Raw genomic sequence first — 23,300 nt, forward strand, 5'->3', positions numbered from 1 at the left:
ATTATCTTGGGCCCTGGAAGGTGTGTTCTGCCTTTGCTTTGCATTTCCTTTCCTTGGACATTTGTGACATCCACTTTTAGGAACTGAGGCTCATGGAGTTGCCACCAAATCTCTCATGGGGCTCCTCAGAGTGCACAAAGCCCAAAGGACCTGCACCTCAACCAGAATTATCTTCAAGAATTAATTTTGTCAGGAGTGGGATTAATGAAAAAGATTTCAATGAGCAATTACCTCAAATGATTTTTTCCCCTATTTTCAAGATTTTCTCTCCTTAATTTTCTTTTCATAAGAAGCAATATAACATTATTTTCTAATTGATATTGAAGCAGGGTGTTCCCTAAGGAAGTCTTGATTGGTAGGAAAGGTCTTCCTTGAGGTCAAGCACTGCCTCTATGGATAAAACTTTGCTTCTCACATTTTCAATATTGCCATTTCTCTCCTGGACCTCCGGGCACCTGCATCCCTTTTCACCTTCTAGAATGCAATGATCTGCGTCTCAGCTGCTTTTATTTTTTAGGACAGGAATGATGTTTTCTGTGGTGGTGAAACAGCAGCCAAAGGCCGACAAACTGAATCCTGACCTGAGCCGACAGAAGCCATGAGAAAGCTGACAACTCTTTGTGAGAACAGAGCTGTGCAGCAGTGAAAAACAACTTGTTTTTCCTGAGAAAGAGCTCTAGGACTGTGATAAACACTAGCCACCCACATAAACTGTTTTTTCACTCTTAGATAGAAAAATGAATACTATCTCTCACAAACAACTTTTGCTGCACTTACACACCAGGGGTTTGAGTGACCAATCAATCACCTGTGAGTAAACCATCTCCAAACACATTCTGCACATCAGCCCAACACAGGAGAAGCAAATGAGATAAGCATTGTTTTCCTTTTCCTCTGAGGCTTCTTAGCTTCCCAGGAGAAAAATCCTGGGCGGAGGGATTATTTTCAGAGAATGTGAATGCCCCAGTGTTAGAGATGAGTAATGAGATGGTTGGCTCTCCTAATTAAAGGGTGAACATGATCAGTATGTTAAGAGAAGTTGTACAGATGTAGAGTTCTGTTACTGCAATGTGTCCCCCCCGCCCAGCATTGTTATCCCGGGATGATCTTGGTAGTGCGGGCATTTGGGGAGGGGCAGATTGTTCCTAAGAGGCACGGCTTAGCAACAGCTGAGCTCCAATCCAGTTCCAGGAAAGCAGTCTGCAGCAATGGACAGCGACCAAGAGTCAAGAGACAGCCTTTGGGAGGAGCTAGGGCTGCCTGTTGCAACAGCAAGGATATAAAAGGGAGAGCAGCCATTGTGTGGATGAGCCAGCCACGTGGTTACCAGCAACAAAGAGGGGGAGGCTCCCAGCACTGTCACTTTTTCCTTATTTAGTCCTTTTGTTGGAAGTTTGGTTAAGCTTTTAATAGACCTTTCAAAATTTTGAGACATGAACAGTCATTTCTCACAGGGTGAAAAAGTTTTAAAAGAAAGCTTTTTTTTTAATATATCATTTTCTTTAAAACCCAGGCCATGCCGACTTCTCTCACAGTGAACCACAGCCTTTCTCCACCTGCACAGCCCCCCCTCCACTCAACCCACTCCCCCTGGACTCTGCACAACTCCCAACACACCATTTGTCTGGGGGAAAGCACAGACTGTGTCAAGGCAGCAGAGCCCAGACCTGGCCTGACTTCCCCAGACCACTGGAAAGGAGGAAATCCAGACCCACGGACACACACACGGACACAGAGCAAAGCTTTGTTCAAAGGGTTTATTGACTATTGACTGATTATTCTTCAGGGGAAATGGCCCAGGGCTCAAAGGGTTCAGGGGGTTCCTGCAGGGATGATCATCTCCTCATGCCACTGGAGAGGAAAAAGGACACTGGTCCTTGCCAGCCTAAAAGACAAAGCCCAGAAGGTGACCCCTGGAGCCCACTGGGCCATGGCTGGGCTTTGTCCCCAGCCCTGTCCCTGCAGGCACGGCTCACCTAGGCATCCAGAGAGGCAGCCAGGCGCTTCTGCCGCAGGAGAGCCCGCAGCTCTTCAGCCACAGGGGGCTGGGGACAAAGGCAGCGTTAGAGACACACTGGGGGCACTGGGCTGCACTGGGAGGCAGGGGAGAGCAGGGGCGCCTTGGGCAAGGGGCTGTGGGAGCAGAGGGGTGCAGGAGCTGCTGTGCTGCTGCCCAGAAGCACTGGGCTCCTGGCCAAGAGGCACAGCTGGGGCAGGGGCTGCATGGGACATGGGGAAGTGGGCACCTGTCCCCAGGCAGCCACTCGGAGCTAATTGGGGTAACAGAGGTGCCCTGAGAGGAGGAGGAGGGGTGTTGGTGCCCTGCCAGCCTCTCTGACAAGCCCTGTTTACCCAGGCCCTGAGGCACCAGGAGCACATTCAGACATCTTGGGCTTCCAGGAAGGAAAATCCACAGTGAAGTGGTTCCTGAGAGCTGTCCATGGCTGGGATTCCTGTTGGACATTCCAGGGCATTAGTGAAGGGTTCTGCACATCTCTTTCCCCATGGACATTGTGCATCCATCAGAGAAGTGTTATGGCCCAGCTGGGAAAACATTTCAGGCCACTGCCTTGATTGTTTGCTCTGGAACTCACCCAAGGAGGTGCAGGGCCCCGGAAGATTTTTCTGTGGAGTGCCCCAGGGCTGAGAGACCAGAGGGTCCCTGTGGGGGATCCTTGACCAGATGGACAAGAGCTGTGATGTCATTGGGTTGCTAAGGACACCTTGGAATGGAATTGAGGACATGTCCGCAGGGTTCTAATTGCAGAATAATGGCCAAGGAGAGATCCAGACCTCCTTGGAGATCAGTGCCAGTCACGGGGGTGGCGCTGGACAGCCACTGACCACGTGCCAACAGCCCGGGCAGAAGGAGCTGGACGTGCCCAGAGGCTCCCAGTGTGGGCAGATTGGCCCTGCAGCCTCAGGGACCCCATGGGAATGTCCCTGCCGCCCTCGGGGCTGTGCATGATCTGTGCAGAATCTCTCCCTCCAGCTCTCAGCAGCATTTCAGCAATGAGCTATTTCCCCTCTTTGACTGACCGGTGCTTTTGCACAAACAATTTACATCAGGGTCCTTGGCACAGGAAAGGCTCAGACTTCATGGAGCAGCTCCAGAGGAGGCTGAGATGCTCCAAAGTGTTGGAGCACCTCTGTGACAGAGACAGGCTGGGGGCACTGGGGTGGTTCAGCCTAAAGCAGAAAAGGCTGTGGGGAGACCCCATTGTGACCTTGCAGCACTTCAAGGAACCTCACAGGAAATGTGGGGACAAATGTTTTAGTAGGCCTGTCTCAATTGGAGAAGGGGAAATGGTTTTAAAGCAGAAGAGAATAAGTTCAGACTGGAGATAAGGAGGAAATATTTGATGCTGTGGCGGTGAAACCCTGGCATAGGTTTCCTGGACACCTGGTGGATGCTCCATCTTTGGAAATATTCCTGGTTGGATGAGCTCTGAGCAGCAGGATGGAGGAAAAGATGTCTCTGCTCCCACCCCACAGGAGGCCCTGTGGTGTCAGCTACCAGAGGGGTCAGTGTCTCTTGTAGGATTCAATTCCCCCAGAGAGCAGAGGAAACACACAGCAGCACAGATGGCAGGAACGTCCTCCCGTGGAGATGGGAATATTCTGGATCAAGAGGCTCAGGCTGCCCAGTTTTGTGTCTTTGTAGATGGACACCAGTGTCAGAAGAGACTGAGAACCAGGAGCCCCCCCCAGTGTCTCTGAGTGCCCTTGGTTCCAGGAGGCCCCACAGAATCCCAGGGTGTGGCAGTAAGTTCCTTTGTTCTGAAACTGTGGTGTTATAAGCAAAAGTAGTTTGTTCCAGTTGTCTCCCATGCATGTTGGTTTGCCCTGGGGATGTACCTTCCCATCCCCCTGTCCATCTACCTCAAGACCTCCTGCTAATTCCAGATCCTTCCCTGCCACTCAGGGAAACCCTGCCCGCCTCCCTTGTCCATTACAGAAACCCCACCTTTCTCTCTAGAAACTTCTGGGTCCATCTTGTATCCCTCGAATACCCATTGGTGTGCTCAGTCCACTCTCCTCCCCTGTTGTTGCCCACTGGTTGCCATAATGTGTGCCCTGCCCTGTGCTCCTCCCCAGGTTTCTGCCATTGGTCCTTGTTTGTATCCTCCCCATGTTCCCTGTCCTGTACTGAAGCTGTTGTAACCCTGCATTTGCTGTCACTTGTCCCTGCACCCTCTTGGAGAGTAAAACCTGTTGGGAGCATGCAGAAGTGATCCCTCTCTTTGCTTGGCTCTGGATTCCTCATCTCGGGACAACATCAGTAGCTGCACAGAGCAGCTTGCTGCTTCTGGGAGACAAGCAGCCCTGCTTGTACCACCAGCCAAACCGGCCCCAAGGGCGGGCAGGGAGTGGCCACTCCTGGCACGGGCCAGGAGACAGGGCTGGCTGCAGACATCTGCGAGTGGCCACCGTGTCACCAGGGCCCCTTTGGCTCCATGAGGCCCCAGAGAATCCCAGGGCCCCTTTGGCTCCATGTGGCCCCACAGAATCCCAGGGCCCCTTTGGTTCCATGAGGCCCCAGAGAATCCCAGGGCCCTTTTGGCTCCATGAGGCCCCAGAGAATCCCAGGGCCCCTTTGGCTCCAAGGGGCCCCACAATGTCACAAGGACCCCTGGACACCACAAGGCCCTGAGGTATCCCAATGGATCCTTGGTTCCAACCGGCCGCGCTGTGTCACAAGGGCCTCTGGATTCCCTGAGACCCCCCCCAGTGTCACAGTGTCCCCTTGTTTCCACAAGCCACAGGGTCACAATGGTCCCTGAGCATCTTTAGGCACCAGAGTGTCACAGCATCCCCTCAGTTCCATGAACTCCACAGTGTCACAATGTCCCCTTGGCTCCATTTAGTCCTGCAGTGTCACAATGTTCCTGGGATCCATGAGGCCCTGAGGGATCACAGTGGATGGTTCCATGAAGCCCCACAGGTTGGCAGTCTCCTCTTGGTTCCATTCTACAAGAACCCAGAGTGTCACAGAGCCCCTGTGATCCCATGAGTCCCTGCAGTGTCACCATGTCCCCATGAGTCCCTGCAGTGTCACCATGTCCCCATGAGTCCCTGCAGTGTCACAGTGTCCCCAGGAGGCCCTTGCAGTGTCACAGAGGAGCAACACTGGAGTGGGCACAGCACCAGGGGAGGTTTGGCAGCGTTCCCCTCTCTGTGACACCACAGCAGTGGCAGCTACAATGTTCCCCACTCTGTGACACTACAGGTGTGGCAGTACCATGTCCCCTTCTCTGTGACACCACAAGGGTGGCAGCCCCAAAATTCCACTCTTTATGACCCCACAGCAATGGCTGCTCCAACGTTCCCTTCTCTGTCACACCAGAGCAATAGCAGCACCAACATTTCCCTCTGTGTGATACCACAGTGGTGGCAATCCTGATCTTCCCCTCTGTGTGACACCACAGTGGTGGCAATCCTGACCTTCCCCTCTGTGTGTCACTGCAGCTATGGCAGCCCTAAGTCCCTTTTCTGTGACACCACAGCAGTGACAGCCCCAACGTTGCCCTCTCTGTGACACCACAGCTGTGACACCCTAATCTCCCTCTCTGTGACACCAGAGGTGGCAGCCCCAGCGTTCCCCTCTGTCTGACACCAACACAGTGGCAAACCAAAGATTCCCCTCTCTATGAGGAAACAGTGGTGGCAGCCCCAGCGTTCCAATCTCTGTGACACTGCAGCAGTGCAGCCCCAACGTTCCCCTCTCTGTGACACCACAGCAATGGCAGCCCCAGTGTCCCACTGTCTGTGACACCACAGCGGTCACAACCTCAACTTTCCCTCCTTGTGACACTGCAGCTGTGGCAGCCCAGAAGTTCTCTCAGTGACACCATTGCTGTGGCAGCCCCAGTGTCCCCCTCTCTGTGGCACCGCAGAGGTGGAAGCCCCAAAGTTCCCCTCTCTCTGTCACTCCAGGGGTGGCTGTCTAAAGTTCTACTCTCTATGACAGCAGCACAGTGGCAGTTGCAACATTCCCCTCTCTGTGACACCTCAACATTTGCAGCCCCAGTGTTCCCCTGTCAGTGACACCACAGTGGTGGCAACCGCAGTGTTCCCCTCTCTGTGACATGACAGCGGTGGCAAAACCAATGTCCCCTTGTCTATGACACCAAAGCGATTGCAAGCCCTGTGTTCCCCTGTCTGTGACACCACAGAGGTGGCACCCCCAGTGTTCTCCTGTCTATGACAGCATTGCAGGGCCAGCCCCAACATTCCCCTCTCTGTGACCCCTCAGCCCTGGCAGCCGCTGTGACAGCACAGCTGTGGCAGTCCCATTGTCCTGGTCTCTGTGACGGCACAGCTGTGGCAGCCGCTGTGTTCCCCTCTCTGTGACACCACCGTCCTGGCATCCCCAGCGTTCCCCTCTCTGTGACAGCACAGCTGTGGCAGCCCCAGTGTTCATCTCTCTGTGACAGCACAGCTGTGGCAGTCCCATTGTCCTGGTCTCTGTGACAGCACAGCTGTGGCAGTCCCGTTGTCCTGGTCTCTGTGACACCACAGTGGTTGCTGCCCAAACGTTCCCCTCTCTGTGACAGCACAGCCCTGGCAGCAGCACTTGAACAGAAGCAGCAGCTGTGGAACAACAGGGGAGCAGGGGAGGAGCAGAGACGGAACTCTGGAAGAGCAGGAGATGAGCAGTGCTGCAGCAGTGTTGGAGCGATGTTGGACAAGCAGGGGAACTGTGCGGGAGCATCCCCAGAGCAGCAGTGGAGCAGCTTTTGAGCAGCAGTGGAGTAACCATGGAAAAGGTGGAACAGTGGTGGCACAGGAACCACAGCCATGAACAGTGGTGGCACATTGGTGGCACATTGGAGGCATTTTGGTGGCATGTTGGTGGCACGTTGGTGGCACATTGGTGGCATATTGGTGGCACGTTGGTGGCATGTTGGTGGCACATTGGAGGCACGTTGGTGGGACCGTGGTAGCACATAGGTGGCACATTGGTGGCACGTTGGTGGCATGTTGGTGGCACGTTGGTGGAACGTTAGTGGCACATTGGTGGCACATTGGTGGCACATTGGAGGCACTTCGGTAGCACGTTGCTGGCACATTGGTGGCACATTGGAGGCACGTTGGTGGCATGTTGATGCCACGTTGGTGGCACAGTGGTAGCACATAGGTGGCATATTGGTGGCATGTTGGTGGCACATTGCTGGCACATTGCTGGCACGTTGGTGGCACATTGGAGGCACATTAGAGGCACGTTGGTGGCACGTTGGTGGCACAGGCTCCACAGCCGTGGAGCAGCGCCAGAGATGCCGAAGCTGCGGGACACAGAGCGGCTCCGAGCGCTGTGTCCTGCAGGAGCCGGCCCCGCACACCAGAGCGATCCCATCAGGCTGACCCAGAGCAGGGGCAGCAGCAGGAATTGCTGCTGGGCTCTGGAAGGCGCGGATGGAGAACATTTAATGGTGGCCTGGGGGTTTGATCCTGCTCATTGTGGCCGCTTCTGGCGTGCCGGGACAGTTCCAGTCCATCTGAAGTCATGAACTCAGGAGATACTGAGGGCAACAGCAATCAAATTGCCTTCTTTACTGCAGGGAAACACAGCTTGGGAGAAGTTTCATGATTTCTGATTTAGGAACCAAACTGGGTCAGTTACTGGCCTGTGCTTTGTTCTAGTCCAAGAAGAAATTTCCAAAGTGCTGCGGTTTGGAGTTACAAACGAGCAACGTGCCTCATCACCTGGATATTGCACTTGGAGTACAGAGCTATTTGTGGTCGTTATGATCAAGAAAACCACTGGAATTCTTTTCCCGATTTCACTCTTTATTCCTCTCTCTGGGATGAAGCCTCCAGGACTCCCTGCAGGTCTGCTTTCCAGAATCTGCTCCTCTGGAGTTGGGATTGGACAAATGAGCAGTGGGAAGAGGGAGGAAAATGGACTGTTCAAACTGCAAACTCTGTTTTTGTAGCCTCTGGATTTCCAGTGTTTAGAAATTGTCATGTTTTCAACTATATGCCCAAATCCCACATTTCTCACTTTTGCCCTGGCAGAAAACCTTCCTTTGGCCCCATTTAGGAACTGACCCTCAGAAACACCTCAGTGCAGATGCTTTTTGGTTGGTTTTGCTAACAGATGACAAGAAAATCAGCGCAAGGGGAGGCATGAGGGAGAGGGCAGAAACAATTCCTTTCTTTTGTCTTCCTGGTAGAAAATCTCCTGCAGAGGTTGTGCTGCAGCAGGAGACTTGGCGGGCCAAGGGCTGAGGGAAGCGATTCAGCTGAGGCAGCTGAGACATCTCCTCCCTGGTTTGCAGCCCTGGGGCTGGCAGGGGACACAGCTGCCCCCCGTGCACCCCACAGCCCCTGGAATGGGGGATTCTTCCCGCCTCTGCCAGATGCTCCTTCTCCATCCCTGGCCTGGGTGCTCGTGCTCTGAGTTCCCTGCCGTGGTCATTGCTGGAGGTGGGGAGCAGGAGGGAGGAGTTCAGCGCCAACCTGGGAGGTGCCAGTGGGGCAGAGATGTGTGGAGGTGACAGTGACAGAGCGACAGGATGTGCAGATGGACACACGGACAAGACAACACCTCTGGGGGAAACCTCTTTGAGATTTAGAGACATTTCCTTTGGAACACACACACGGACACAGACACACAGACACAGAGTGTAGCTTTGCTGAAAGGGTTTATTTCTCATTTGAGGAAAAAGGCCCAGGGCTCACAGGGGATCAGGTGATTTCTCCAGAGGTGATCATCTCCTCATGCCACTGGAGGGGGACAGGACATGATTTTCACCAAGCGTTCCAGTGCTAAAAGACAGAGCCCAAAATGTGATGCCCTGTGTCCCCTGGACAGGAGAGGGGCCTCGTGCCCACCTCTCTTTCTAGAGGGTGAAAAGAATTGAGGTTCTGGATAAACCCAGGACAGGATTTGGCCCCTCAGATCCACAGCGTCCCCAAACCCCCTAAGCCCTGGGATGCTCCAAAACTGGCCTGAGAACCTCCCTGCCCCCAGGGGGACTGTAGGGTTCCCAGAGCTCCCCAAGTGCAAGGAAAGACTTGGGGCTGCTCTATGCAGCCACCTTGGGAAACAGATCAGTGAAAGCTCCTTTGTGTCCCTCTGCTGGCCCCAAACTCTGCCCACCCAGAACACCCCAGGGTCCCCCATGAACCTCCCAGCACCACGTCGGGGTCAGGGGAGCACCAAGTGCTGCTCACCTATCCATGGAGAGCGGCAGCCAGGCGCTTCTGCCGCAGAACAGCCACCAGCTTTTCAGCCACAGGGGGCTGGGGACAAAGGCAGCGTTAGAGACACACTGGGGGCACTGGGCTGCACTGGGAGGCAGGGGAGAGCAGGGGGGCCTTGGGGAAGGGGCTGTGGGAGCAATGGGGTGCAGGAGCTGCTGTGCTGCTGCCCAGAAGCACTGGGCTCCTGGCCAAGAGGCACAGCTGGGGCAGGGGCTGCGTCCTGGCTCATCCAGGGGCTCCTGGGCTGACAGGGATGGGAATGCAGCAGGGCCCTGGGCAAAGGCTTCCCTGGGGAGCAGCCCTGGGGCAGGGCATTGTCTGGGCTGTCAGGAGGGGTGCACTGGGCTCTGCTGGGACAGACTGGGATGGCCTGGGCTGTGCTGGCCAGGCAAGGGGAGGCTCTGACAGCGGCAGAACTCGTGGTACCCACCAGAGGCGTCTCCAGGACCGCGACATTGTCTAAATCCAACTGCAGAGAGACCAGGAGACCTCGCTGGTCACTGGGATGTCCCCGGTGCCAGCAAGGGATGGGGGGACACCACTGCCCCCCAATGCCCTGAGGGGATGCCCTCCCATGCCAGCAGCACACTCACCTCCCGCAGATCATCTTGGGTTCCTTCCAGGAGTGCCTGGAAAGGAGAACAAAGGATGGGTCTGGACTGGACCTTGTGGGGCTGGGGGGGACACGGGTGCAGGGAGCAGGGCGCAGGCAGAGGGATGGGAATTCAGGGCCTCCAAGGAGATCTGTTTGAGGTGGGGGGAGACACAAAGACACTGATCTGGGGTCACTTGAGGGCCCAGGGGACAGGGCTGAGGGTGTGGAAGGAGCAGGGTGTAAGGTACAGGGGAGGAAAAAGGAATTGAGGTGTAGGGACATGGGTGGGCAAGGGAGGGTCTTGGCAGGGACAGAAGAACAAGGACAGGTGGGGCAAAACCAACGGGACTGGGAGATCATTGGAGTATGGGGAGCGAGTCAGGGAATTCTATAGGAGGACCCTGCTGCAGTGGCCAGGAAGAAAGGCAAAGGATTGAGGGGGGACATGGAAGGAAAGGCCTCAGGAATGGTCAGTGGGAAGGCATTTGGGGACCCTGAATGGGACACAGAGGAGGCACCAAAAGGGTGGGATGGGAGGCCAGAAAGGAGGGCAGGATGTGGGGAAGCGTTTGGCTGGTGCCTCACCTTGGCCTGTGCCGGGGGGCACAGCAGGATGGAGAAGAGCAGGGCCACGCTGAGCACAGCCACCTTCATCTTCCTCTGGCTCTGGGCAGCGCTGCCTGAGGCTGCAGCAGGTGAGGAGCACCTTTATCCCTGCCGGGACTCCTCCCTGCACCCTCCCTGCCAGCCCCCAGGCCAAAGCCCGGCTTGGCACAGCCCCCAGCCCTGGCCACAAGCCCAGCCCTGGCACAGAGTCCACCCCACCCCACCTGTGGCACGGATCCAGCCCCCTTGCCCGGCATCCCTCCAGCTTCCTGCACGGGGCAGCTGCCCCTGGAAGGGCCCAGGCACCTGGGGGGCCAAGGGGGGCAGGCAGGGAGCCAAAGGCACCTGGGGACCCTGTGGGCACAGCCCCCAGTCCAACACAATCCATCCTCCAACAGCCCCCAGTGCCAGATCCCCCATCTCCTGCTGCCCCTCCCCTCCCAGAGCTTTCCCTGGGGGACACCCCAGAGCTGAGCCCGGCCCCAAACCCAACATGTGGGAGAACAAGGGGAACAAGGCACATGGGATCAGGTGGCTGATTGGCATCTCAGCCACTGCAGACACTGGGCAGCACTGGGCAATGCTGAGCACCTGCAGACAAGGCTGAGGCCTGGGGAATGCCTCAGGAGTGACAATTCCCACATCCACACAACCCGATATCCCTTTCCCTGCAGATGCCAAACCCCACCAAGCTCCATGCCCACAGCACTGTCCCGAGGGGAATATGCCCTGCCCTGCCCCTCATCCTGTCACACCTGCAGCCACCGAGCCCTCCCAGAGCACCTGGGTCATGGCCCTGGCTCTGGGCCCAGGCCAGCACTGGCCCTGAGCAGGATGTGCCCATCCCAGGCACATGGGGAAGTGGGCACCTGTCCCCAGGCAGCCACTCGGAGCTAATTGGGGTAACAGAGGTGCCCTGTGAGGAGGAGGAGGGGTGTTGGTGCCCTGCCAGCCTCTCTGACAAGCCCTGTTTACCCAGGCCCTGAGGCACCAGGAGCACATTCAGACATCTTGGGCTTCCAGGAAGGAAAATCCACAGTGAAGTGGTTCCTGAGAGCTGTCCATGGCTGTGATTCCTGTTGGACATTCCAGGGCATTAGTGAAGGGTTCTGCACATCTCTTTCCCCAGGGACAATGTGCATCCATCAGAGAAGTGTTATGGCCCAGCTGGGAAAACATTTCAGGCCACTGCCTTGATTGTTTGCTCTGGAACTCACCCAAGGAGGCGCAGGGCCCAAGGGGGAAGATTTCCCTTGGGGGTTTTGATGCTTTGGGCCTTGGAGGAGACACCAGAGTGTCCCTGTGGGAAATTCTTGACCAGATGGACAAGAGCTGTGATGTCATTGGTTTTCTGAGGTCACCTTGGAGACAAATGGAGGAAGTGTCTGCAAGACCCTAAACAGTGAATGAATGGATGAAGGAGATTCTCACTGTCCTGACCCACTATCCAGCAAAACCACAGCCAAGGGAAGAGGCCTGGTGGAATCAGGGGGGAAGGAGACCTTGTTGAGCCTGGTGCACACTGGGCACTGTGGGGTGATCCCCTGCTGGTGTCCCAGCTGTCAGTGCAATACCACTGCTCTGATAAGACTGGGTCCTTAAGAAACAAAAGAAGTGTTCAAGCTCAGGGGAGGGGGGGATCTGGTCGCACTTCTCTTCTCTGGCAGTTTCTCTCCCAGGGGGACATTACATGAGAATTGGGATGCGGTAAAGGACAGGGCTGAGGGCAGCTGCTCCCTCTCTCTCTGGGCTTCGCAGGAGGACGCTGGGAGCTGCTGCCTGGGAAAAGGAATTGGTTGCTGCGGGTGGCCAGAGCAGCTTCCCCAGGCAGGCGCTGTCAGGCGCCTGCAGCACCGAAAGCGTCTCCACTTGGGGCTGCCTTGACAACTGCCCCAGCCCAGCAGACGCCTGAGCCCGGATGGTGCAATCAAAGCCTCACCAGAGGGACGAGAGGACTCCTCACAGAGCAGATCCAGCCGGGTTTATCAAGGGAAAATCCAAGGGCCCGGGTGAAGTGAGGGTGAAGAGAGAAACAGGAGCAAGAGGGAACACAACCTCTGCTGAAGGGAACCAGAGGCAAAGAGCCAGGAGCAGGGCTGGGGCCAGGGTATATAACTGGAGGAAGGTAGGAGGGCTCGGGGTACAAATTATCCAATGGGGAAGGGAGTCAGGGCTGGAGTTAAGGTGGGGTGACACGGGACGCACCAATGGGGGAGCAGAGTGGGAGGGGTCTCTCAGGGAAAGCCAATGGAGGAACGGGGAGTACAGAACTTTCTGGAACTGGGGGATGAGCAGCAGTCGATTGACAACAGCACATTCACATTGAAAAGCAAAGAACCACGGGGAATTGCACCAGTCTCTCACCTTAACTTAAACAGTGGTGTCCTCCAATGACATCCCAGGTTTGTCTTCTCCATGGCTGTCTCTCACATCTCCCCTTTTTTATTTATTAAATAAACATTTCCCAGTCTTTTGTCAATTCTTTTCTTAAAACACATCAGTGCTGCTGAAATGATAACAACTATGAGAAGGACCCACAATAAACTTTTAAGAATGGGGGCCACCCACACAGGAAGGCCCCACTGCATGAGAGTTTTGTCCATCATGTCCACAACTTTATTTTCAGTAAGAAGAGTCTTCATTTGCTCTTGCATTTGTTTGATGTTGGCCTGGATCGATGTGCTTTTCCATGACAGGTTAAAACAACAAAGTCCTTTGAAATCTTCACAACCATGGCCACGGGAGAGCAGCAGGAAGTCGATGGCCGCTCTGTTCTGAAGGGTGGCATGTCTGGTGGTTTCCTCGTCCGCTAGAAGGTCTGATAAGGCAGCGGATGTAGCCTTGCTCTGCTTACTAAGCCAGCACTCCAGGTGAGAAAGCTCACCGAGGGCCTTCACAGCTGCAACCCATGGTAGAAAGATGGAAACAGCGACTCCCTTTGTCTTCCCCAATTATAAATTTGGCCATCACAATTTTGATTGAATTGGGAGTACGATCTTTTCTGGTGCGCCAATTGAGTTTCTTGTTTCCAATTTTTCTTTTGGGTAGTGTTTGGGGTGAGGGTAGTAAGCTGGCCAAGGCTGCAGGGGCCCCCTTTGATCTTTGAGGGGATCCCTGCCCACACCCTGTCACCACAGATGAGAAACACTCCCTTGGGAAGCACTCTGGGAAAGGGAGAGGACTTAGATAATGTTTTGGCAGTATAATTGCACCAGTCAACATCATTGTATCTCTTATCATTTGGTGATTTATCTTTTCTCACTATCATCTGTGGTTCAGATTTCTCATGCCAATTTTGTTGGGGTGGCTCCTAGAAAAAGTTGACACAAGAAGTCGCTTTGAGGAGCCCGGTAGGTCTAGTTCTTGGAGGTCCTGTGGTGCATGGGGTAAGATCTTCATCCACTCGTCCCAGGTGTCTACCAGGGTGGGCTTCTTACCTGCAGAGGCATATTCATTTGGTGACAGGGGGATTCCCACCAGACATGTAGACAGCGGGTCTTTTGCACCTCCCGTGGCCATGCAAAAGTTATCCTGCTTGAGAGATTTCCCCAGTGTGACCCATAGGTTTTCTGTTGGTTGTGGCACGACCCATCCAACCGCTGTTTGGATGCACAGGAGCACAGTGACGGTGGCAGCAGCTGTTAAGGTATTTCGGGGTGTCCTGGGAGTGGCCATCTGGTCCTCCAGTGAGTCAGGTATCGACTGTTTGAGCACTGATGGAAACATGAAGTTAGTTAGTTGTCAAGTTAGTTGTCACTGTAATTTTCTTCGTTTTTAGTCAAGTTAGTTAGTTGTCAAGTTAGTTGTCACTGTAATTTTCTTCATTTTGTCCCCACGGTAGGGAGGGCGAGGGATTGGCAATTGGGGCAGGTGGAGACAATTGCCTTGGCTTGGTCTCTGGAAATCTTAAATTGACCTACTAAAGCTGGAGCATTCTGAGGGAAGAATGCATGGCTTAGACGAGCCTGCTGAAAGACATGTGGTGCAGCGGGGGAAATGTGGGTGGCACTTGCTGCCATTGCTAACAAGTCTGCTCTCCGCTTGCCCTCAGTGATGTATCTTGGCAGCTCTGTGTGCAACCGGACGTGCAGAACGTGATAAGGTTGCTCTCTGTGGGAGATGAACCAAATTAATTCAGAGAGCAAGCTGTAGAATTTTTTATTTTGGACTTCCTTGAGCAGGGCACGCTCTGCCCGCTCTGCTATCCCGGTGACATATGCAGAATCTGTGACTGAATTGAAGGGTGGTTGGAATGTTCGAAACGCCCTCACAGCTGCAGCAAGTTCTGCAGTCTGGGGGGAACCTTCAGCAACCTGCATATCAGACTCCCACTTCTGAGTGTCTGGGTCCCTCCAGGTGAACACTGACTGGTGAGATTTGCCTGGACCGTCAGTGAACTCCGTGATAGAGTTTTTGAGTGGAGTTTTACTTTTATCTGATTTTGGGGCCAAATGCAGTGAATCTTTAAAAAGTCTGTGTTCAGGATAATGACTTGAAATTTTTCTGGGATAGCTGTTGAATGAAATTTGCAGATGTTCATTTGTTTGTAGTAGAGAATCCAATTGTTCCAAAGTATAAGGGAGGTAAATGCACACCGGATCACAAGCTGCGAGAGTCCGGAGGCAATGCCAGCCTTTAATAATAAGTTTGGCTACAAGTTCTGGTGGGGTGGTAACTGTTTGATGTGGTTGGTGCAGCAGAAAAAGCCACTCGATGATGATGATGAGTGGGGTTTTTGAAGTATCATCCCACTGAAAGAGCAGCACATGGAAGTTTGGGCACTTACCAAAAATACCGAGGCTGAGGGGAAGGGACCGGTCTGTCCGATGTGCCTGGCGGTGTTTGATGGCGCTGGCGACTCTCTCCAAAGCCTCCCAGGCTTCTGGCGTTAGCGAGCGTGGGGAAGCCAGGTCGCCGTCTCCTCGTAGAAGGTCGAAGAGCGGTGCCAGTTCTTCTGTGGCGAGGCCCAGGAGAGGTCGGATCCACGTGATGACGCCGCACAGCTGTTGCGTGTCTCTTAATGTCTGGGGGTGCTCGTTGATGGACAGAGGTTGAGGCACGATGGTCCTTCCTGTGATTAAAAACCCGAGGTACTTCCATGGGCTCCATAGCTGGATTTTTTCCTGAGCTTTCTGAAACCCCGCGCTTTCGACAGCTGCGACAGTCGTGGAAAGTGCTGCGTCTGAGTAAGACTTGGTGGAAGCACAGATTAGTACGTCGTCCATGTAATGTAGGTGTGAGACTCTGTCCAAAGTTTCTCTCATCTGCCTCACGATCGTCATTGGGGACCACTGAAGAAAAGCCCCTTGTCTGAAGTTTCTGGCCCTGTTGGAGAAAGTTACATGCCAAGGGCCCCGAGACCTGAGCACAGCTGCTGGCATTGCTAAGCTATTGTTCACAGGTGTGTTTGCTGTATGCTACACTGAACCCAATGAAAGGAAGAAGGGGGCCCCTTGCCTTTTTGCAACAATAGCCTTGGAAGTTGTCCCACCTCTCGGCCTGGCTGGACTTCTCCTGAGTTTTGGGTGGTCCCCCACAGAAGACCCCTCACTTGTCTTACAACGGCCGTGACAGACAGACTGAGATGTACAAGGCCTCTCCATCAAAGACCGAGACATGAAATCCCTATGTGAAAAGGCCCCCCCACACTCTTTCCAAGGACTGGGACTGAGACCCCTAACCTGGGGGAGGTGTGTGGGGGAGGCAAGCTAACCAAAGCAAGATGGATGTTGCAGGTGCGAGCCGAGGACCAAGAAGACGATGGCTCTCACCCACTGCAGAGAACATGGACTGTGTGTACCCTTCTCTAAATACCATTTTTTCCCCCAAAAATACAATAGACTACCTTTGATACGGTTTCATGTTTTACCCCTTCCCCCATCAACAAAAAGGGGACAATAAGAGTTCGGATGAACTGCAACCCTGAGATCTCCCCAGACGTTACCTGGTGAACTCCATTGGCTGGACATCAAAGGACTTTGCCATTTCTACGTTTGGTAGCTCTATACCTTCCTTCCTCTTCCTCCCTCTTTTTCCCTTTTCCCCAATTCCTCCCCAATGCATTTTCTTGTGGTTATTCAATAAAGGTACATTTGTTTTGATTATCACTGCAACCCCCTGTACCATGTCGGTGTTTTTTGCACTCTGAGATCAACCCACGAACCATCACAAAACCCGTTCGTAAGGATGGATTGTGACACTTGCATACATACTATAGAAACCTTCTATCAAACCTTAAAAATTCTCTACAAATTCATTTCCAACATTACTGGGTCTGGCACTGCCCAGATCTGGTGTTTGCTGCCACCTCCAGTGCCCAGATCTGGAAATTCCCTTGTTCCGGCAGAGCCAAGTCCAGCAATTTTCTGGTAAAAAAGCCAAAATCTGGCAATTTCCCACTGCCGACACCGGCAATGCCAAGATCTGGTGTTTGCTGCCACCACCCGTGCCCCAGTCTGGACATACTCGGTTCCAACACAGCCCAAGTGCAGCAGTTTTTTGGAAAAAGAAGACAAAACGCAGCAATTTCCTGGTGCCACGACTGTCACCACCCAGACCTGGTGTTTGATGGCACAGCCCATGCCCAGATCTGAACATTTCCCTGTGCCACCACAGCCCAAGTCCAGCAATTTGCTGGCAAAGAAAGCCAAAAGCAGGCAAATACCTGGTGCCTACACTACTCCGATCTCGTGTGTGCTGACACCGCCTGTTCCCAGCTCTGGAATTTTTCAGATGCCTGCACAGCACAATTCCAGCAGTTTGCTGGCACAGAAAGGTCACATTTGGCAATTTCCTGGTGGTGGCAAATACCCCACCAAGATCTGGTGGGCGCTGGCACTGCCAGTGCCCACATCTGGATATTTCCTGGTGCCAGCACAGCCCAAATGCAGCAATTGTCTGGCAAAGAAAGCCAAAACCCGGCACCTCCCAGATCTGGTGTGTTGGGGTCGGTTTAAAAGAAGAAGGAGACCTTGGCTTAAGGCCGTGGGAAAACCCTCTTTAGTTGGGGTCAGCAGGAGCTCCCGCCCATAATCCTCTTGTTCAGTTATGCAGATTGTTACTAGAAAGTTCTGAGTTCTCTTTGCTACCATTGGTTACATTTTACTGCAAAAATTGTAATATTCATAATCCTTCCTTCCTCTTGGATCCTTCCCTCAGATCCCACCTTAACCCCTCCCCATATATAAATGGATAAATATCCCTGCTGGACCCTGGACCCAGGCTTTTTTCTGCTTTGCTCTGTGTACTGTGCACGCTGTCCTGTTTGTTGTGTTTGCCTTCATTAAAGTTCTGTTTCCAGACAAGCAGATGAAAGCAGTCTCTGTCTGTAAAGTGGCCAGAGCTGGTTCTCAGGGAAACCACTGGCCAATGGTCCGGACGAGGACCAGAAGATTTCACTGGTGTTTGCTGGCACCGCCAGTGCCCAGAGCTGGAAATTTCCCTATTCTGACACAGCCCAAGTGCAGCAATTTGCTGGCACAGAAATCCAAAACCCGGCAACTTTCTGCTACTGGCTCTGGCACCGCCCACATCTTGTGTTTGCTGCGCCAGTACCCAGATTTGGAAATTTCCCGGTGCCAGCAGAGCCCAAATCCGGCAGATTTCTGTTGCTGCCAACGACACCACCCAGATCTGGTGTTTGCTGGCAGCGCCAGCGCCCAGATCTGAAAACTTCCTGGTGCCAGCACAGCCCAAGTGCAGTGATTTGCTGGCACAGAAAGCCAAAAGTTGGAAATTTGCAGGTTCTGGCTCCAGCACCATCCAGATCTGGTGTTTGCTGGCAGCGCCAGTGCCCAGATTTGGAAATTTCCCAGTGCCTTCACAGCCCAGGTCCAGCAATTTGGTTTTAGCTAGCTTAGTCAGAGAAGTTCCTGGGACTGGGACTTTCCTTTTTCTTGGAACTGTTGAAACCTGCTCTGGACTGAAAACCCAGAAAAACACCTGCAGCTCACACCTGTGGCCCACTGAGGTCTGGGACGCTGCATTCCAGCACCAGAGGGACTTAGAAGAGACCGAGTGAGCCAACTACACCCCACAAAAAGGAGTCTCTGAATTTGCCATCCCTTCAGCACTGTCAGAGGTTTCATTTAATATTATTCATTTTTCATTCTTGGGAATACTTTACTTGATAAATAAACTGGGGTTTTATTACTTTTCCCAAGAGAAGTCTTTTTCTGAACTAGTAGGGGGAGAGGCCACTGGAACTTGATTTCTAGACGGACCCCTTTTGGAGGCTTCCTCCCAAAATTTGCCCTAAACCAGCACAAACAGTCACAATGGAAACTTCACCAGTGGCACAACACCCCAGCCCACCAGGAAAAGAAAGGACATGTAAAGTTCTCCAAACAGTTGTCCTGCTTTGCTGCAAAAGTCCTGCTGCAGACACTGTGCAGTGTGGAAAGCCAAGAGAAGCTGCAGCTGGTGGCAAATCTTGGGACAGAAGCTTGACCTTGTTCTCCAGGAGAGATTCTTGGCAAGAGCAGAGAGGAGAAGATTCCTGGAAAACTGAAACAGCTTTCCAGAAGGGAAATGTAAATGAAAGAAACAATCCAAGATGTTTTCCTTTATTTATTTCTATACTCCCCTTTTCCATGGGGCACTACTTCTCCATCCCAGTAATTCCAGATGCACTGCACCTCTAAGATCAGTGGCTTAGTGATTTTTAGACACTCTAAAATACCATGAGGCACACAGAGTTTTCCTTCCCCTGTCTTTACTGGAAGGCAACACTGGAGATGTACGTGCAGTGCTGGGCTCAGGTAGGAATCCTAGCCCAAGGGAAGGTGTCCCGCCAGTGTTTGCCCCTCAGCCAGGCCAATGCAGAGCAGCAAGCGAGGGCATTGCTGTGCCAGTGTGCAGGAGTCAGGGCTCTGCACCTGGGCTCAAGGCTGCAAAGTTCCCGTGTTTGGACAGACTCAGGGGCTGTGCCCGGGGCGCGCGGGGCTCGAACGTGGGGCTCGTGGGGCGAGCGGGGAACGGACACGGGGACGAACGGCCCCGGTGCTTCAGTTGCAGCGGCGGCAGCGGCGGCAGCAGCAGCGGCGGCGGCGGCAGCGGCGGCAACAGCGACAGAAGAAGCAAAAGCAGATAATCTATAACGATCTTTCTCCTTCTCTCTTTCTTTCTCTGTCTCTCTTTCTTGGTCTTTCTCTCTTTCTTTCTCTGTGTCTCCCTTTCCCGCCGTCGGGCACCCTTCTCCCGGGGTCCCTTGCCCGGCGTCCCTCTCCTCTCCCCGCCTCCCTCTCGTGTCCCCGCCTCCCTCTCCCCCTGCCGGGCCGGGCCATGCCCCCGGCCCGCCCCCGGCCCCGGGCGGGGCTGCCCCGTGCCCGGCCCCGCCCGTCCCGCCGCGGTCTCGCCTCCGCCCGGCTCTGGCCCTACTGGCGGTGGCGCTGCTGGGCGGGCATCAGTGCCGTGTGCGGGGGCGGCATTGCCGCCCTTCGCCTCCGCCTGGCCCGAGCTCGGCCCCGGCCCCGAGGCAGGCTCCAGCCCCGAGCCCGGCCCCGGCCCCGGCCCCGGCCCCGGCTCCTGCCGGGGCCGGCGGAGGACACAGGCGGCGCGGCCGCTGCCGCCGCCTCCGCTGCGGCTTCCCCGGCCCGAGCTCCGCCGCTCGGCAGCGCGGCCGCCGGCCCCGAGCCTCCCGTGCCGCGTTGCGAGGAGCGAAGGCCTGGGCATGGCCGGCCCGGGGCGGCTGAGGGGCGCTCGGGGGCCCTTGCTGGCCCCGGGCCGAGCGCTGACAGCCGCGTCCCGCCCGCAGGGACGGCGCCCGAGGCCCTGCAGGAGCGCTACCGCCTGGGTTCGCTGCTGGGGCGCGGAGGATTCGGCAGCGTCTTCGCGGCCACGCGGCTCTCGGACGGCGCCCCGGTGAGCGGCGGGGCCGGCGGCGGGCGCAGGAGGAGGGGACGGAGGAGGACGAGGAGGAGGAGGAGGAGGATGGGGCTGGGCAGGGCGGGCGGCGAGCTGAGCCCGCTGCTGTCCTTGGCTTGCAGGTGGCCATCAAGAGGGTGCCACGGAACCGCGTCCGGCACTGGGGCGAGCTGGTGAGTGAGCGGGGCCAGCGGCAGCAGCCGGGGCTGCCGGGCGGGGATGAGCCGAGGCCCGGCACGGTGGAAGCCGCCAGGACGCCTCGAGGGGGAGCGGGCGTGGGCGCAGCGCAGGGCGCAGAGCATCCCGGGCTGGCTCAGGGCTTCCCCAGGCCTGGCACGGCATCGGCCCCACTGAGGGCATTGTGCTCCTCCCGCAGCCCGACGGCAGCAGGGCCCCTCTGGAGATCGTGCTGCAGGCCAAGGTGTCCACTGGCTTCCCCGGTGTGGTGCAGCTCCTGGAGTGGTTCGAGCTGCCCAACCACATCGTGATGGTGCTGGAGCGGCCAGAGCGGTGTCAGGACCTGCATCGTGTCATTCGGGCACGGCGGTTCCTGCCCGAGGAGGTGGCGCGGGAGCTGTTCCGCCAGGTGCTGGAGGCCGTGCGGCACTGCACCAGCTGCGGGGTCCTGCACAGGGACATCAAACCCGAGAACATCGTGCTTGACCTGGCCACCGGGCAGGCCAAATTGATTGACTTTGGCTGTGGCACCTACCTGCAAGAGACAGCCTACACCCACTTTGCAGGTGAGCCCACGTAAGGGTGTACTCCTGGTCCCGGGATCTCATGGCTCAACATCTCCCAGCCCAAGCTGGCTGTGGCAGCGGGGATTCTCCCTTTTGCTGCCAGTCAGGGGACTGAGTCTTCAGCTGAGTTGCTTTAGTGCGGGGCTGGGTGGGGAGCCATCTTCCAGCCCTGCTGGCAGCCTTTGCCAGCCACTCTGCCCAGGACTGAGGCTGGGCTGGGGCAGCCAGCCCGACCAAAACCCCCGTGGGTGGGGGTAGCAGAGAGGGGGGTGGAACCTGTGCCCCAGCCAGTTTGGTGTGCAGGCGAGAGGAAGGGCTTGCACTGCTCCACTCGCCCTGTTTGCCTTGGCTTCCTAATATTTTTGGGGCAATGCAGGCAGGGAGGAAAAGGGGCATGTTTTCCCCAGCACAGAGAGGGCTTTTCCTTTGCTTGTCATGGTCAGGCTTAGCTGGGGCTTCCTCTGCCCTCTTCTGAAACCAGTGGCTTCTTTTCCAAGCCTTAGTTTGTGCACAAGTCCCAAGTGCTGGCGAGAGGGCAGTGGTCACCCTGTGTGCCACTGATGCAGCCCCCGCAGGCCCAGGGATGCTGGGGCCAGGCTCTGGGAGCAGCAGCATCCCCCTGCTGAACTCCATCTGTATTCCATAGGAACACCGTCCTACAGCCCCCCGGAATGGACCCACTTTGGCTGGTACCATGGCGAGGCAGCAACGATCTGGTCCCTGGGCATCCTGCTGCACCAGATGGTCTGCGGGGAGCACCCTTTCAGGAGGGGCCGGAACCTCAGCTGGGGCCAGCTCCCGCTGCCACAAGGGCTCTCTCAAGGTGGATCCTCTTCTCTGGGCACGGGGGGAATCCCAGTGCTGGGAGCCAGCAGCGGGCTCGTGAGCATCCCGCTCTGGCAGCTGCTGAGGAGGTGGCACATGTCCTGCTCTCCTCCAAAACTGGGAATTGATGGGAAAGTTTAGGCCCAAACCTGAGCGCATCCAGCAAGGCCTGGCATGGCAATAGTGGGGCAAAGCAGACAGGAGCCTTCTCTGGCTGACCGGCAGGTTCTGCTTTCTCTGCCCAGAGTGCAAAGATCTGATCAGGTGGTGTTTATCCGTGAACTCCTTGGAAAGACCCACATTAGAAGACCTGTTCTCTGATCCTTGGGTGCAGGATATTCCTCGGCCATAGAAGAAGGGAGAGAGCCACAGGCACACTTTGATCCAGGGCCCTGGTAAGTTGCAGCTCCACACATGCCTTGGCAATCAGAAGCAAAGGAACCCAGACCTTTTTGTGCTGCCTGTGTCACTGCACAGGGTCATGGGATGGGCACACGCAGCCCTTGTGCTGCAGCTGAGCTGCTCTGCCCAGCACTGGTGGCCGCCATCCAAGCTGGTTTTGCTTGTGCTGGTTCCCTGACAGCTGGGGCCCTGGGCAGACCCGGAGAGCCTGGTCTCCCCCCAGGGAAGTAGCAGGACCCCCTGGAGAAGCTGTACCGGGTGGGGATGCTGCTGCTGCTGCTGCTGCTGCTGCTGCTGCTGCTGCTGCTGCTGCTGCTGCTGGAGACAGCCAGGATGGCACCAAGGATGAGAAGCTCTTCCTCAGCCTGGCCACTGGAGACTGAAGGTGATGGACTTTGATTCTGGCACCTTCTTCAAAGCCAGACTCCACAGGGAATTTGCAGATGAGTCCCCACCCGGGGAAATGCTGCCAGATTTGGGCATGGCCCAGCCTGGCTGGGAAGCAAAGGTTCCCCCTGTGCTGGGGCAGATGCAACTCATTCTTCAGTCGCTGCCCAGCTGCTTTTGGCAGGGCTGGGGCATGGGCTGGGCTGGGTACAAATGGGAGTGGGCTCCTGGCCCTGCCAACAGCCCCCAGCAGCCACCGTGGCCTGGGCTGGGGCTGGGGCTGGGGCAGCCAGCCCGACACAAACAAAGCCCCATGCTGGGAGCAGAGGTGGGACTCCAGAAGCTGTGCAGGGGCTGCTTTGCTCTGCAGGCAAGGAAGGGCTGGGCTGCTGCACTGCCCTTGTTTGCTTTGGGATCACCGTGATTTTGGGGGGCAGTGCTGGGTGGAAGAGAGAAAGTGTGGGCTTTCCCTACCATGTAGGAGTTGGGCCTTCCTCAAGGCCCTGAGAGAGATAAGAGTTTTTCCCGTTTTTCTTGTTTTCCCTTTTTGTCTTTAACTCTTTTCAAGAATGTGTTGTTTGTTTTTCCAGAGGAAGCGTTCCAGGTGGTCCAGTGTGGATGGGGAAGTGCTTGGGAGCAGCTGTGGCGTGGATGGGCGGTGGCCTTGG

At 55.6% G+C, this 23,300-nt stretch overlaps 2 protein-coding genes across 2 annotated transcripts in view; both read left to right on the top strand.

Annotated features, from left to right (window-relative positions):
* Positions 1-23,300, top strand: part of LOC143696410 (uncharacterized) — a 243,260-nt gene that overhangs the window by 202,880 nt on the left and 17,080 nt on the right. The window lies entirely within an intron of this gene.
* LOC143696382 (serine/threonine-protein kinase pim-1-like) lies at positions 16,134-22,476 on the top strand. Its single transcript, XM_077192518.1, has 6 exons — positions 16,134-16,146; positions 20,166-20,272; positions 20,398-20,448; positions 20,652-21,018; positions 21,665-21,841; positions 22,469-22,476. Exons 1-6 carry the CDS (start codon positions 16,134-16,136, stop codon positions 22,474-22,476), a joined length of 723 nt encoding a protein of 240 aa, XP_077048633.1.

The sequence above is a fragment of the Agelaius phoeniceus genome, chromosome 34 (assembly GCF_051311805.1).
Source record: "Agelaius phoeniceus isolate bAgePho1 chromosome 34, bAgePho1.hap1, whole genome shotgun sequence".
Lineage (NCBI taxonomy): Eukaryota > Metazoa > Chordata > Aves > Passeriformes > Icteridae > Agelaius > Agelaius phoeniceus.